The sequence below is a fragment of the Nestor notabilis genome, unplaced genomic scaffold (assembly GCF_000696875.1).
Source record: "Nestor notabilis isolate BGI_N333 unplaced genomic scaffold, ASM69687v1 scaffold21803, whole genome shotgun sequence".
In the NCBI taxonomy this organism is placed as follows: domain Eukaryota; kingdom Metazoa; phylum Chordata; class Aves; order Psittaciformes; family Psittacidae; genus Nestor; species Nestor notabilis.
Window position 1 is genome coordinate 21,075 of NW_009920879.1, and position 16,876 is coordinate 37,950.

General features: G+C 39.7%; 1 protein-coding gene across 1 annotated transcript in view; it reads left to right on the forward strand.

Annotated features, from left to right (window-relative positions):
• Positions 1–15,010, forward strand: part of GRTP1 (growth hormone regulated TBC protein 1) — a 34,454-nt gene extending 19,444 nt beyond the window's left edge. Inside the window, exons 5-7 of the mRNA XM_010010894.1 lie at positions 12,573–12,745; positions 12,878–13,063; positions 14,547–15,010. Of these exons, the coding sequence (XP_010009196.1) occupies positions 12,573–12,745; positions 12,878–13,063; positions 14,547–14,636 (449 nt within the window). The 3' untranslated portion in view covers positions 14,637–15,010. The remainder of the gene's footprint in view (positions 1–12,572; positions 12,746–12,877; positions 13,064–14,546) is intronic.
• The last annotated feature ends 1,866 nt before the right edge of the window (positions 15,011–16,876 follow it).

Below are 16,876 nucleotides of genomic sequence, written 5' to 3' on the forward strand. Positions count from 1 at the left end.
TTTCTGTTTTTCCTTTTTTTGTGTGTGTGTGTGTTTGGGTTTTTTAATCTGTGTTCATTATAATCTACATGTTTTCCCGTTTCATTGCAACAAATATGCCTCCAGGTCATGTCCTCATTTTTGAGTGTGTCCTGCTGCTGCCAGTTAAATCTATTTAGGACAGTTTAGAAATGCCTTCTCTGCCCTCAGCAGTGTCCCTGTGAATGCTTCCTTCCCCCTGCCCACACACGTTTAATTACATTAACAGCCACTCCAGTACCTTGATGCTGACAGCATTTTTTTTTTGGTCAGCAGATGAACCAAGCCAGCCACAGATCAATGTCATTGATTGAAAAATGTAGCATGTGACAGATGGGAGTAGCAGCTTGCTGCTACTAGTGGCAGCTTTCTGGGGAAGTGACAGAGAAAGGCTTCCCAAATCTATGGCTCACCTCCCTGCTTGTACTGGGTTTTAGGTCTGGGTGGAGGAATGTACCATAGGATATGATGAAGGCATGACTGCCCCAACCACTGACAGAATGGGACGCCATCAGTAGAGGTTTTTCTTGCTGAATTGTTCTGTTACACTCAAATGGAGTTAGCACAGCTGGAAGAGAGAGCCAGCAAAAACCAAATGTGGTATGTGGAGTCGTGTTCATGCCCCTCATCTGGCTGAAAACAGCACTGCAGCTTCTGCTGAAGGCAAGCCTGTAGTCTACTGTCAGCAGCTCAGCCAGGGATTTGAAGGGACTAGGAGCACATCTCATTTAAACACAGCAAGAGGAAAGAGCATTATTTGTTTAACTGAAATTTTGGGTGTTACCAAAATCTTTTATTCCCATGTTCATTCAAAACAGTATTTTGAATGTCTGCTGGAGCAGACAGTATTGCCCACACGAAGCAGCATGGATTCAGTTCAAGCTCAGAGTAGAGGTGTCTGCAACTTGTATTCAGCATAGCTCTAGTGTTTCTGTTCTGTTCATCATTGTGGTTCTTGTTGGGAATTTTTTTTGTTCTATTGAGGAAATATTGGGGAGGTTGCTTTAGAAAACATCAGGTAGGTGGGAGCTTTCAACTGGGGTACTTTGGTATGTAATTTAAGGAGCATATTTGTCATATTTTACGTATTTGTGATTAAATGGTGAGTTTGAGAGAAGAAAAACTTGACAATTTGGACTAACAATTCTCACACACACATACTTCAGTGGTTCTTAGTCTGAAAGCAGCAGTGGTTATCAAGCTATACTCTGATTAGTCTACTGTGCTATTATACTGGGGTTATTTACTCTTAATGAAAAACATATATATACATATATATACACAGATATACGTATGTATGCTGTGAGGAATGAAATAAGTTCCTCACTTTGGCTTTGCACCTCTGCTGTTTTAATTCCACAGTTAAACCAGCACAATCCCTTTAACATGGAGACAGCTCTGTCAAAACTATAGTTTCAGTATCACATGTGCAAATTAGTGCTTTCACAACTACAGCCATTAGCTAACACAACAACAGAAAATAACATCCCTCCAATGTGGCTATTCCAACAGAATATACAGCACAGACTAAATAAGCCCTGTGCTGAATGCTAAGGCTTAGCTACTAATTGTTTTTCACATGTTCAAAAAAAAAAAGGGTTCTCTTTCACCTAAATCCACACTTCTGCATTTCTACCATTCTGCATACCTTCCTCCTTTGTACACAGCCAGGGAACTCTACCTTTGATCAGTCCTAAGTGAACTAAGGTTTCATTTGAAACATTTTATTTTGCTGTTGGCTTTTGAAAAGGATGAAATTTTGATTTACTGGGGAGATAGACAGGTAAATACCACTGCCTGCACAGACAGCCAAAGGCTGCAGTCCCATCCAGAGTAGTGCCAGAAGGCCAATTGAAGATACTTCAAGTTCAACATAATGAAATTATATTAATGTAAGACTTGCTTGCCAGAAGGAAAGAGGCATGCTTGACGTTTTTGGGTGGAGTAAGTCTTTTAGGTCCTACTTCCAGTGTAAATACAGCTGTAGCAAGGAACACAATATTCTTCAGCATTTTTAAATGCCATGGGTCCTTTTACTGTACAGCTGAAGTTTTCCATGGTTCCTCACAAAAGTAAGGCTGACAATATATATATTCTTGTCATACACAGGAAACTTCTGGTTTAGACAAAAAGGCAAGATTTTTGCTCAGCTACCTAAAGCACACCTAGTAAATATTGAGATTGTTCTTTTATTGGTGAGGCTTGTGATTTGGATGGGGCATATGATACAGGAAATAAATTATTTTAAAACGTATAAATATATCATTTTTAAAAAAGAAAAACATCACTTAGTCATTTCCTGCTTGCTCAGGAAAATCCCCTATCAGTTCAGATTTGTAAGTAATAAGCATTTCAGGCTTATCGTGGTTTCTAAATACAGGCACATGATGACTCCTACATTCCACCTTCAGCTTAACAGAACACTGCGTGCTTAATTCCTAGGTACATACGACTGACCTCTAATATTCAAAGACTAATGCTTTCATCATGGCTGTTGGTTGAGAGTAAAACATGTTTGAGTCCCATATTCCAAAACTCCTAATTATTCAGCCTACCAGACAAACCACATTTCTCCTAGTGGTAGATGTGATGTGCACCAGAGGTGCGCATTGCTGTGGCTTCACATGTGAGCACACAGAGAGCAGCTTTCTAAGGATGAGCTCTGAAAACTCTGTCAGCTCATGGCCCTGTGTGTGGGTGCTGCCAGAGGAGAAAGGTAAGCAAACAGCTCAAAACTGATCAATCTGGTGAAACTGTCTGGGTTGGTGGTGCTGTTAAAAAAAGCTCAGTTATCAAAAACTACTCTGCAAACATGAGGTCACTCAAGTTACACATAGCCTTGCAAGGAGCTTTCCACACCAAAGGCACATACCTATGGTATTCAAGTCTTCTCTGTGAAAGGACACATAAGCCTGTGTCTTCTTCACAGGCTTCAAATTCAGCTCAGTTCAGGTCTAGCAGTGTCTCTTACCTGCACAGCTGAAGAAATGCTTCATGTGGAACTAAGTTCCATTCCCCTTTGGAGAAGCAGGTCTTCTAAGATGCAGCTGCCTAGCCAGTTCTGCTCTCAGAGGTATTAAATTCAGCCACAAGAACTAAATAAACTGCAATTAAAAGCAAGCAGTCTACATAGAAACATTGTAAAGGTAGTACAACATACTGCATTTCTCAAGTGGCTCCTTCCCTTCAAACCTGGAAGTCTGTATGATGGGACTTCAAAGAACGTTGTAAACCTAAGTCACTTGAAGGATATACAAGAGTTTGATACATAACTATGTTCAGTTCAAATACTCATGTTTCTGACTATGCCTAATCTCTTATGCAACAGTACCTGCAAATCTATGGCTGATATAATTGAGAACCAGAGAGCTCTGACCAGAAAATGTGTTGGATATCTACTATCTCAACATGCAGGCATTGGTTCTAACCAGCAGTCACTGAGCTACCCACTGATGTGGTATCTTGCACTGCACCTTGTGTCCTTGCAGATAATGCCAGTTAGTTCAGTGCAGTCTCTTACTTTTATGACTATTTCGTCATTCAAAACTCTATTCTTATATTTAATTATTGATAAGCAACCAGGCAATGCATATGGGTAAAAAAAAAAATTAAAAACTAAAGGCTAAAAAGTATCAGGCTGGAGGAAGGTTGTTATAGTGATCCTTGAAGAATGCTTGTAAGCTACACCTGATGCAAGAGTTGTATTCATAATGTTGGAGGAAAAAAAGAAGTTGGTATTGGTTAACAATCCCAAACTGAGAGATATTGTGTCATGTCAATACACAAGGCACAACAGAGTAGCATACTGAAAAGATTGGAGGAGGAGAGACATGATGATATTTAGAATAACAAGGGTAAATATATAAACATATATATTTTGACAGCAAGAAGCATAATACAGTTGCTGACAAATATATAATAGGGTTGTAGGGTCTTAATGTAGATCCTAACATACAGATTTGTATTTTACCTTGTAATTCCCCATAAGATGTATTAGTGTGCTTGAAGTAATCCCTGTGTTAAATACCAAGACTCATAAATCTGGAAATGTAACTAGATTTACTGTACAAGAAGCCAGCTGAGAAAACAGTAGCAGACTTGTTTAGCTAGAGCTCATCTTTATGAAAGGTCTCAGACTTGGTTTGAAAGAGAGACCCTACCACCACACCGAGTAGTGTATTCAAACTATAAATCACTCTTATTAAACATGTTTGTTATACTTTTTATTGGAATTTGCATTGTCCTAATTCGTAGCTATTGCTCTATGGCTTTCTCTTAGTATATTGAAAAGCCTGTAATGCCTGGGGTATTCTCTATGAAGTGGTCAAGTTTGCTTTTCATTTTCAGGAGAAGTTCCTTGCAGAGCTCAGTTTTTCTAAGTAGTGTCTTTCATGTCCTTTCCAGTTCTTCATCTTCCTGCCTTAAATGTGAATATCAAAGCTGGATACAGTTTTCTAACCTCTGTTTTGCTAATGTTATATACAGAGATGACATGCTCTCTCCTTCAGTAGTGAATATAGCTAAGGATTACTTTGGCTTTTCCTGAGCTAAGATGTGCTTACTCTGTGTTTATGGAAGGAGATGTGCTTTGGAAGTAAAGGAAATTATACGAAGAAAATCATGTGCAGCGCACGGTGATAACTTTTGTCTAGCTAAATGTACGAGAAGTGACTGTTTAGTTCCAGAGATGCTAGGGAGATACAACCTTGGTTGTTTCATGTGGTTTATGTTCAGAAGACTTGAATGCTTTACTAAGCTTTCAATTTATGGCTCATGGAGAAGTGTAATTTGTTCCTCTCATAATTTTAAAACCTGTTGCTTCAAGATGAAAATTAATTCTCTTGTTAACTACTTCAGGCTTGAAGTAAGAGGGCTGTGGCTTTCATTCCCTTTCAGGCTGAAGGGCTGGATTCATTTCCCTCTCAAATATCAGGCTAGAACTGTGTATGTCTGTCCATCTCTCTGTTTTAAGCCTTCTGCTTCTGTTCCAGCCTTCTAAGTAATGTGCTTGGTAGCTCTCATGGTGTGACTGTAGCATTCTTGTAAAGACCTGAAGAAAATGTAATGCTGGGTGGCTCCTGAGTGTGAGCAAACATAAATGTTGTGTTTTGTGCTGAAGTGTTAATAATCTTATCAGTGCAGTGAACTGATAAACTAGCTGTTCTTTCTAATTCTGTAGAGGAATTAGAAAAGCTACAGATCCCAGAATCCTTATTCAGCTGAAGTCATCAGTCATTAAGACTCACTGTACAACTGTAAACTCGTTAAAAAAAAAAAAATAAAAAGAAATGTTTGTTTCCTCTACAGGCACGATAAGCAGTTGTGGTAATCTTCAGTGCTTGTTCACAAATTTCCTCTCTATTCGAGGAAACTGGTGTTAAAAGTCTGTCAAAGTGTTTTGGGAATTACGAGCTTTGGCTCTTGGGACTGTCTTTAATCCAGTAAGCCTAATCCAAATCATGCATCTTTTTAGACTGGTGCAATTCATAGAGTGCAATGACTGGAGTCAGGGCAGGATGTTTGGAAACAGCAGAGTGGTGAATATCTGTGTCCATTGGTGTTTATCAGCTCACTGACACTAGGAGAAAAACAGTATTCACAAAAGGAGCAGTTCCAGTGGTAATGGATATGAAGAGCGAGGAGAGGGAAGAAAGGAGACTTGGCCAACAGCATTTTGCTCAGACTTGTATCTAATCTACATGAGAGCATGTTGGTAGTTATAACTTGAATCTAGACTAGTTTTTAATGATGTAAATGTCTCTACTAAGCAGCACATAACAGAGAGGTAGTATTTTTAAAAACGTAATTAAAAACACTAGCCAGTTTCATTCTCCATAATAAGAATGTCTGAATGTTGCATTTGTGATTTCTAACATGCAGCTGAACTTCAATTTATTTCTGTGAGAGGTTATACATGGAGCCTTTTTGTTTCTTTATATTCCATCTCTGTCTTGTGTAATGTCTGGAAGGATATAGGATTTGCCCTTCTTCCCATTGTCTTCAAAATTAACAACCATCCTTCGATTTCCAAATGGTAGCTACTACATCGGCTCAGAATCCCACTGTGCTTTGTGAAATGCAGATAGGAAACCAAATGGTTCATTCAGCTCCACAGGATCCATTTCCAAGTTTGGGAACTGAAGCAGAAGATGAATACAAGCAGATGGGATTATGTAGAAACAATGAAAACTTTTTTGTGCTAGCCGAAAGGTGTTAATAGTAAATAATTTCTCAAAATACTATTATGCTAAATTTTTTGCGATCTCAGTATCACGACCAATAAGCATCCATAAAATGCTTGTATTATCTGTTTTATTTTTTTTTCTTACGGTAGTTCTGCCATCCAAAATAAATTGGGCTTGTTTATGTTTTTTTTTAAAGCTGACGCTCAGTTTCGACTGATATGGCTACTGCTGCTTCTGGCAGTAGGTCAATATCTCAGGACAGAAGTTCTGGTTCAGTTTGGTTCAATGGAGGAAAAATAAAATACAGCTTGAGCCTGTTTTGGGTAGGTTTGTTTGTTTGTTGGATCTATTTTTTTTTCCCATTTCCTGGAAGGAGGATTAGGAAAATGTTTTAAAAATATTATAGTTAAGAGTTTAGCTTGACATTTAACCACATATCTGTAGGATATTGTTTTGATCAGGACATCTGCAGGGGGTCACTTTTGTCTGATACTGCAAAAAGAATTGGCAGTATGCTTGGCTTCCCTCCTTTTCCTGTTGTAACTTTGTTGGACATAGGTTGTCCAACTCTTTATGCCAGCTTCTTAGAAGGCCTATTGCACCTTTTTGGACTATCCCATGGTAGAAATAAAATAGCAGATTGTCCTGCCTTCATGGACAAAGCAGGCTTAGAGTTGACAACAGGGAGAATGAGCGAGTCAATAAATTGTGTAGGAATAGTAGAAATTATTTAGCTGCTCTGAGGGTGAGAAGGGACTGCTGTCTGTGTCTAGTTTGACCTCTGTGTAACAGAAATGATGAAGATAATAATTCCATGTCTGTTGCATGGAGTTCATAAACTCAACTATGACAGCATATCTTTTTTGGAAAGGAAAGCTTTGCGCTGCCAAGGCTATTTAATATAACCCCTGTGTAGCAAGGGGTTCAGTAACATGCAACCAGGTAAGTTTTATAGTGAAGGATTACTGGAAAGGAATTTTTTCCGCAAAGGCGCATGGTTGAATCTGTTTCTGGTTTGACTTGAAATACAGAACTGAGGGCTCTTCATGAAGTTGGACAATTCTGTTCATGGCATCTTCTGCTTTTGCCTGCCAGCACTGTGGCTGCTCTGTTTGTATCTTCTGGATTTCACTGAAGTCTGGTAGCAAATGGTTACATGCATCTACAGCAAGGAGACATTTTGAATGTTACATGTTGGTAAAAAAATTAACCATTTTTGCTTGTTTGGGGGAGGAGAGAGAACATTAATTCCTTTCTCCCTCCCACCCCCCCATGGCTCTCATGGACATTGTAACATATTCATGGGAATAAAATACATCGCGTATGACTGTGAGAAAAGTTAAACCAGCTAATTTATAATTTTTAGGTTTGCTTAAATAAATTGGATTGCCAGTTTATTTATCAGACTTATTTAATTGCCAATTATTGACAATTTATAAATCACATTTGGTTTGGATTATAGAGGCTCTTGAAATAATAGTTAGAAATGCTGGAAGATAAGCAGCAGAGCTGAGATCTTGTCTGAGGTATTTCTGTAACACTAAGAATTCATCTCATGTTAGTTCCAGTAGGAGTATTTACATTTAACCTGACATAGGCACAACAGACTTGAAGGACTCTTTTTTTTAACTTCTGCAGCTCTGACTTGTAAAGGTAATTTAGGGCTATAAGAGTACTGCTTCTTAAACTTTTATTTTTGGAACCTCTTAATCTATTTGTAAGAGAGAACAAGGTCACACAGTCCCTACAAGCTTTATCCTTATTTCCTGCAAATCTCATTACTGCTCTGGAACACAAGCAGACAGTTATGTCTTAGTCCTGGACATCCTGGTAGGATTCAGAGAGGTGCTAATTATGCAACAGGGAGACAGTGAAATGTAGTTTAGGGAATGTGTCTTTGCCAGATGCTGAGCTAGAACAGATTTCAAGCTCAGTGACAGCATGCCACAGTGTTAGTAAAAAAAAGCCCTTTGAACAAGTTAAAAAAAGACCCTTCATCTGGCCACCTTTGTTGTACAGTAGCAGTAAAATACCTGGCAGTTGCCAAAGCTGGCTGTTCCTCCTTTTGCTGCTTGACTACAAGAAAAGAAGCTGATGATCCCAGCAGAGCCATGGGGGTGCACTGCTGTTTGGGGTCAGGACTTTGATGAGGAAGGGGCACTCAGTGGGGTAAATTTCACATGGGGTGCTGCCTGCATTACCCTCTGCTATGCTCTTGGGTGCTCCTAAATTTAGCAAGGCATTCAAAATCCATAGGCAGGCACCAGGAGCAACAGACTTTTGGTGAAGTGGGTGTGTGTGGGCAGGCAACATACAAAGGAAAGCTGAGAGGAAAGTAAGGAAAGGCTATGGCCAGTTTATGGAAGAGCTTGAAAATGTGGAATTTTCATATCAGGAAATTTAATTTTCACCTAGATATTTTCTGAAATTAAATAATAATAATAACAATATAATTATTTATGACACTATTTCATTTTTGGTCTTACAGAAGAAAATGCAATGAAAAGTAATGTAGTGCTTGGTCACCTAAATGTTAACATTATCACTTTAATTTGACAACTTGAGGAATAAAAGGAAGTGATCTGGCTATGTGTTTTTTCAGGGGGATGATCTATTGTCAGAGGACATTCCTATAAACCAACTTAGATCAATAGGTACACTATATAACTAGCCTACATTTGATTATTTATTTTCTTTTACGTGGCAGATTAGGCACAGTTGCTGACTCGGGTCTGTTCTGGGTCATCAACTGCTCAGTATTTTGCCAGATTATTGAGAAGGTAAAATAAGTGTTATGCTAATTAAATGTGGATAATGCAAATCTATACATTTCAAATAATTTGTAAGATAAGATATGGAAGGAACATAAAGCTAATGTATTTTGGTGGTAGGTAAGTAAAAACAATTTGCTGCACAGTATGTGGTGAAAAACAGCTTTATGGAGTGGGGAGGGTTAGGCTTGTAGACTTGTTTATAAAAAGGGTATCTTGACTTTAGGGGAAGATTCTGGGCAGAGCAGCCAATTATAAAAGTTAGGAAACCAGGGCACACGGTGAAACATTTGCAGGAAGGGAGAGCTGCAGGATTTTTGCTGAGGGGACATTTCCAGAAGGCCTAGGGACTTGGCATCCCTAGCAAATAGGAACAGAAGAGCCATGTAGGTTAAATGTTACCAAGTGCTTAGGCACCGAACCAAGTTACACAGTCATTCCACTAGTGAGACCAGACGTGGACCATGAAAGGTGGCTTGAGCAGGGTCACAGAATCCTAAAATGGTTTAGGTTGGAAGGGACCTTAAAGATCATCTAGTTCCAACCCCTCTGCCATGGGCAGGGACACCTTCCACTAGACCAGGGTGCTCAAAGCCCCATCCAGCCTGGCCTTGAACACTCTGTTCAGTGACTTGCCTTTGTAGTTCTGGCAATCCCTGTGCAGCCCTTATGACTTGGTGTGTGCCCCTTGGGCAGCATGCAGCTGTGGGTGCTGCTGGCTGTGCTCTGGAGCGGCTCTGCCTGCAGGTCTGGCTCCCCGCCGGGTGAATCTGTCCTCAGAAGATTGATGTTAGAGCCCTAAGGTCATGTCTGTGCTACCCCCTGGGCCACTGCAGTGCTGTTATGTTCCATGTAAATCATCCGTGGACAAGTTGTACACAAATACATTCTAAAGGACTGGGAATGCAGCTTTCCTAATTTGAGAAGCTAATCTTATATACGTACATTTCTGTATAAAAGTATATATACACAGTAAAATTACATTATAATTACATATTAATCATATGTAATAATTATAATTGATACCCACAGTAACTATAATTAATATATAATAATTACACGTAAGAATGTCGTGGATGCAGATTCTTTTAATGTAACTTCTTTCTGTTGTGAAGTGGCAGCAAATGTCCTGAGAAAAACCCTGCTCCTCAGTCATCGACATTTGCATAAAATCATTAATCACTCCTCTCGCTTGTTTTGCAGCATACTGGGCTGAACATTGCAGTGCTGTGCAGCAGGGCACATGGAGCCCCTCCTGTTCCATGAGGGACAGCAGGAGGCAGCCCCAGATAGATGAATAGTTCCTTTTTCTTTTCTGTCCAGCAGTACAATCTAACAAACTGGAGTGAAATCCTCATTTACGCCAAGGCTTCCTGGCTGCTTCAGTAATTCGGAAGAGTGACGTATTGGAGTTGCCTGGTTGTTAACTTTTTACTTCCCAGCTCTCAGAAAGCTGGCTGAGGCGTCCGGTTACATCCTCACTGAAATCCTGACATTTACTTTGCTGTACAAATTAAAAATAGCAGCTGCTGTTGATTTCAGTGTATCAGATGATTGCAGCAGAGCAGAGAGCATGTGGGCTGCTGTCCTTCCTCCCGAGGACACTTGCCGGTGCTAACTTTAAGTACTCGTATGTCTCAGGAGCACATAGAAGAAAATGGTTTGTGGGTGTACAAGAGGATGAGGAAGGGTAGGAAAGGGAAGAAGGCTTGGTCTGTTATTTGAAATGTGATTAGTTTTTCACTTACACTAAACTAGGAGTTTAAAAAAGGGTTACTCGAAGAGTTAATGTACCTTTACCAGCATTCCAGTTCACTAATGAGCACAACATTAACACAAAATACACGAAGAGAGAGGAGTGCGTGTTGACTTTGAGGTCATGGTGTGACTCTGTTTTGGTTTTAGTACACTTTTGCATGGGATTACTTGTGCTTCAGCTTTCAGAGCTTTCCCTCTAAGCAATTGAAAGGCAAATGATTGAAGAAATGTATGCGTGCAGTGGCAGTTATGTCCACGGAGGAGTTTTACCTGTCATTCTTCAATGGGAACAAAGAAAATAAGGATCACAGGCAAAAAGCTGGATTCCTAAAGGCTGAATGAAATGCTCCTTGTTACTATAAAAACTGTGAATGTTCTGCAGTTTGGATAGGACAAATGTAGAACAAATAGCTCCTGGGGCAGGCAGTCTGTTCAAGAAAATTATTGTCACAGGAAAGAGCGGAATATTAAACTGCTCTTGTGATTTCATTAGAGAAATGAATGAGGTTATAAATGTACTGCATAATTTGGGCTTCCTCTTAAACTTATTTGTAGCACTGGGAGGTTTTATTACAGTTACTTCAGACACATGGACTTTGCTCTTTATGATTCCTTCACCTTTATGTGAACCATTGGCCTATGCTGTGTGGGTCTGGAAACCTCAGCAGAAAGCAGCTAAGTTAGAGAAACCTGAACTGCAGCTTTCCAGAATCAGTGAAGGAAAGAAGCATGCTGAAAAGTGCTTGTGTTACCAGTTATTTCTTCCAGTAAATAATGTTAATTATAAGAGTCTTCTCAGCAAAGCATCAAGGATTGCTTCCCAGGGTTGGAGCCATCAAGCCCATCTTAAGTGTTTCTGTCAACACCTAAATTCCCTATACAGATTTCCTAAACATATGTGTAATTCTTGTCCCTTGCTGGGCCATCTGAACTCTTACAAACTAAAAGAAACTTTTTCTTCCCTTACGAATAGACAGACCTATGTGTTTATAGAACTGAGGTGCTTGTTATTCAGCCTGCACCTCAGTAATGAAAACTCTCACCTGTCAAGCAGGCTGTGGGGTAACAGTTGTAGTGTGCTCCATTGTTCTGAACTAGTGATTTAGCAGTTTAGTGCAATGACCAGCAGTGTAGGAGATGTAGGTCTAATTTCAACGTGTCTTGCAGATAAATTAAGTAGGAAGAGATGTTGCCTGAGGGACCTATCGTTCACTTCCTCTTGGAATTATTTTGTGAGAAGTGTGATTTCCTTGGCTCAGAGGAAAAAATGAAAAAACTCTTAATGGCTAGGTCATACCCCAGGAGAAGTGGTATCTGGCCTTCAGCACCCTGCACAGCTGGCACTCTCAGAAATTCACATTTCCAGTTTGTGACTGGACCCAGTCTAAGGCTACGGGTTGTTTTGGGGTTTTGGGGTTTTTGTTACGTGTTTGGGTATTGTGTGGACTGGGAGGTGTGTAACGCCCCCCACATGTGAAGGTGGTGGTGGTTACACTGAACTCTTTAAATATTAATAAGACTTTTGTAATCTAAGCTAGCAGTTAAAACCTACCTGGATTATCCTTCTTGGGGAAGGAGGAATGAATTGCCAAAAAACGTCAGAGAGAAAGCAGATTCTTTGGTATGCTTGAATGAAGTGTTTGTGTAGAGAGATCAGCCTTGGCTGAAGAAGTGCTGTCTGACTACAATGCAGACATCTTTGTTGCGTGGTTTAATGTACTTCAACTTGGGATCATCAGCTCAGCATACCTTTATATACTGAGCTGCACAGGACATTCTCTTCAGTTTTGTGGCAAGACCATGTCCAAAGATTGCTGAATTTTGGTTTCTTCTCTCCAAGATTATTACAGTCCTGTGATGTTGGGCCTGAAAACTGATCAGGAAGTCCTTGGAGAACTTGTGAAAATGAAAGTTCCAGCTGTGGCAGAGCTGATGGAAAGACATGGAGTCATGTGGACCCTAGTGGTGTCACGCTGGTTTATATGCTTGTTCATTGACATTCTTCCAGTAGAGGTAATTCTCTTATTCTTGTGTAAGTAAGTCTTACTAAGAAGTTCTCTTAATGTATGCTCGTAATTGTTACTTCATTTGAAAATTACCTACTGGAAATCAAGAGCTGCAATATGAAATTCTCCTTTGCTGCAGACTGTGCTCCGAATATGGGATTGTTTGTTCTATGAAGGATCAAAGATCATCTTCCGCGTGGCCTTAACGTTAATAAAGCAAAACCAAGCTTTTATTTTGGAAGCCACGAATTTCCCTGACATCTGTGATAAATTTAAGCAGATCACCAAAGGAACATTTGTAACGGAGTGTCACAGCTTCATGCAGGTAAAATTCTTTGTTATCTTTAGTTGTTACAAATTAAAAACAAAACTGACTTAGAAATGTCAGAGCCAAAAGATAGATATGATTAGGAGAAATGTATCTGTGGGAATTGCCAAAAGGATGGAAAATGTTTTGACTTAAAAAAATTTTTAGAAAGGTTTGAGTTTCTTAAAAAGATTATTCAAATCCATATATAGCAATCCATTCACGTTATTGGTTGTTCAGGGGAAAATGTTTTTTGCCCTTTTTACTAGTTAAGGCAGGAAGGCTGATGAGAAAATAACTTCAGTGCATTTTTCAGTGAACTATGGTTTGTGTTCCTGTGCTTTTTTCAGATGAATTATAACAGAGAATTGTAGAATAGACACAAAAGTGAATTTTAAACTTGCCTTGATAAATCTTAATAGTGCCAGAATATAAAGCATTCTGTTTAGAAAAAGGTAGCACCAAGTTCTTATTTTCAGACAAAATCAGGAAGTTAGTTGAGGGCTCAAGTCTCATGACAATCTGCAAGCTAAGAATTATTCTTCTAAATTATTAATAGATTGGATGCCAAATCCGTATTGATCATTAGATTCAGAGCTTAACTCAGAAGATCAAATTGTAAAAGATGGCAGTACAGATACTAGTACCAGTTGAGACAATGACAGTTGAGTATTTTATGCTTCCCTCTCCCTGAACAAAACCTTACTTTTTAGTTTAATGCAGTGCAGGCTTCTTTGAAGAACATTCTGGTAGACTGCCTCATTTATAGTCTTGTCTCCAGAGCTGTCAGGTACAAGTACGGAAAACTGAGGGGCCCACACATCTGAATTGTAGATTAAAGTGCATAAACTTGCAGCTTGTTTCACAGTTTTAGTCAGTCAGAAACTTCAGATGAAGCACTAGGAACAAATGTATTGGTGTTGAGCAAGAAGTCAAAGCAAAAAACAGATATTGCAGCTGTGTGATGGCATTTGAAATGCCTCAAATTCTTACATGCACTCTACTACCCTGAAAGCTTGGTAGAGAAGAAAAGCAGAGGTAATATAGCAAGGGGACTAAGACTTTTGGCTTTATTTTTAGTAGGAACATACTGGTTTATATATGTATGTGTTCCAGAGCTTGAAAAACCTATGCTAGCACCCCATGAGAAATGCGCTGGTGCTTTGTAGCACTACCTAGAATGGTTTAATACATTGTAAATGTGCCTGCCATCCACCAACACAGATGCCTTCTAAAATAATTTTAACAGGACACTTATATTCAAACTAGTTTTTGTATTGTTGCTTTTGTGTAACTTAAAGCATTTGTTATGAGCTGCAGGTTTACCGTATCTTTACAGCAGAGTAGAAGATGCCCTGTTATAAAGAGGCCAAAGAGCAATGAGCATTTTCAGTGTGGGTATCAAAGAAGGGATTTCACACTTCAGAGACTTAATGTGAGAATTCCAGCACACTGTCCAAAGCCAGCATTTTAACTAAGAATTTTCTCCTTCTGCCACCAGAAAATATTCACAGACCCTGGAAGCTTGTCCATGGCAACAATCAACAAACTCCGAGAGACTTGCAGAGAGAAGTTACTTTCTCAGGGATAACTCACCCCATTTAACCAGGTGGTCAGATATTACAGCAATTGACACATTCCTCTATTTGCACTGACTAAAGCACACTTTAAACTTTCCATGGGTTAACTGACAGGACCAATTTTTCCTGCCTTTCAAGTAAGTGTTGTTAACACTGTGTACTGTATGTCAGACTTGATAACTGGAACTGGTGGTTCTGTTGTTTGTTGTTGTTTTTAAAGATCAAAGTGTTTTCAGAGTAGAATGTGATCAGTGACAGGATACTCCTTTTAAAAAAGTCACAGGGCATTTTGTAATGTTAAAACAGGTGTAAAAATCATATATCCTTCCTACTGTATCAACTGTGACACCACTCTCATTTGTACAAAATAAATTAATTTAATTTGTCACAACCTGTTTCTTGGTGTGAAGAGCAAAAATATCTGATCTCTTTCCTGGCTGGAATACAAGCATCTTCCTTTTTCCTTGCAGCTACCACTTAAGGAATTCAATAAATACGGCAATGCACAGGGCAAGACAGCAATGAGGAATGCCACCTTTATCTTCACTAGCAGTTACTCTATGCAGTGTATAACAGCTCTTCAGGTAAAGGCAGCAGGGAACATGCTCAAGTCTAGGCTACAGAAAGCTGCAGCAACAACTCCTCTATAATCATTCTTAGTAGTTTATATGCTTAGTCAGGGTTTTCTCTCTTTAGAACAGTAGGTAACAAGTAATTTGATTCAAATCTAGATTTTGTTCTAAGGGGTGCTGTACTACTACTACTATGTACTCGTGTACAGAGGTTGCACTACTCGCATTCATACTGTGTCCCTAAACATTTTTGGGAGAAGCAGTTGTACAGACAGCCATAAACAGGCTTCTTCCTTGACAGGGTGAGACACTGGGCCTTAAGTTTAAATATCCTACCGCTGGGCAGAAACAAGCAATGCAGCAGACCTGCCCCAGCACTAGGCCACTTCCAGCCCTGCTGGAGTCAAGTGTGTGTGAATTGCTTTCTTATCCTTACAGAGCCCTCTCGTGGCCAAATCCTTTCCTTCCTACCTCTGGGGAGGGGAGAGAAAAACACCTGAAACGAGACCAGCAGTTAATGGTTTTTATTCTCCCTGCCGAACAACCACTGTGACACCACCCTCCTTTTCAGACTCTACACCAAGCTATCTTCATGCTTTGTCAATGAAGGCTTTTTTTTCCCCCTCCCTGCAGATTGAGTTTCTTTTATTTCTCAGCAGGGAAAAAACACTCAACTTTTCAGAGGAAGGAGATGAATGCTCTTCTAGACAAGTAAAGACAGCTGCTAACAATATCTATCCTATGCTTTATGGTACCAGACAGACAGCTTTTTGCTTGGGTACTGAATTATAAGGACATACGCAGTACCATATGTGCAGTTTGTCAGCAGGTATTTGGAAATATTAGTTTATTCACCACTATCCACACCTTAAAGATACCTTCAAGGTACCAGGGCAGGTCCAAAGCATGCCAGCCTTGTGGCCCTGCATTCAGTTCTCCTTGTCAGAAGAGCAGTGTTCTGTGCAGTGGTTCAGAGTGCCTTGGTTCCTGCCCTGCATAGGTAGTTCTGTTAACACCGAAACAATACTGCAGGAGGGAATCAGGGAAGCTTAAATGCAAAGGTTCATTTCCAGCACAGAGACCTCAGCAGACATGCATTTCCTACTCTGTGGTGAGAATCCAACTTCAAAATAAAACAAACTGGCACTTACAGAGTCCTTATAGTGAGTACCTTAGCAGCACTTTCAGAAACCTGTGACATTTCTCCGCAAGCAGCAATTTAATGGCTGAGTTAACTCCTCCCGGTCTCAGGTTACTGATATGCAGAAGCTTCACCTGTTTCCAAGCACAAAGTCCAAACCAACGACTGTTCCAGAGATGCATACAGAGTTAAGCCTTGCTTTTGTGCCACAGAGAAACAACTCAAACACTTGTTTAACATAATTCCATACTAAGGATTTGTTTAAAGCTTCCCAAGTAAAGCCAAACCAAAATTCAGCATATATCCAATGGTCAAGTGTGTTTAAGAGTGACCAGCAATACTAAGATATACAGAAAAAAAAGTGTCTTTATTAGCATTGTTACAGGCAATGCATACATAAGAACTGATCCTTAAAGTGTACAACCCCCCCAGCCAAGGTTAAAGCAAGAGAATCAGCAGATTGAGATCTATATTGTACACATGTGCAGTAACAGGATCTCTCTGGACCTTCCAACAAAATAGACTGAAATCACTTTAC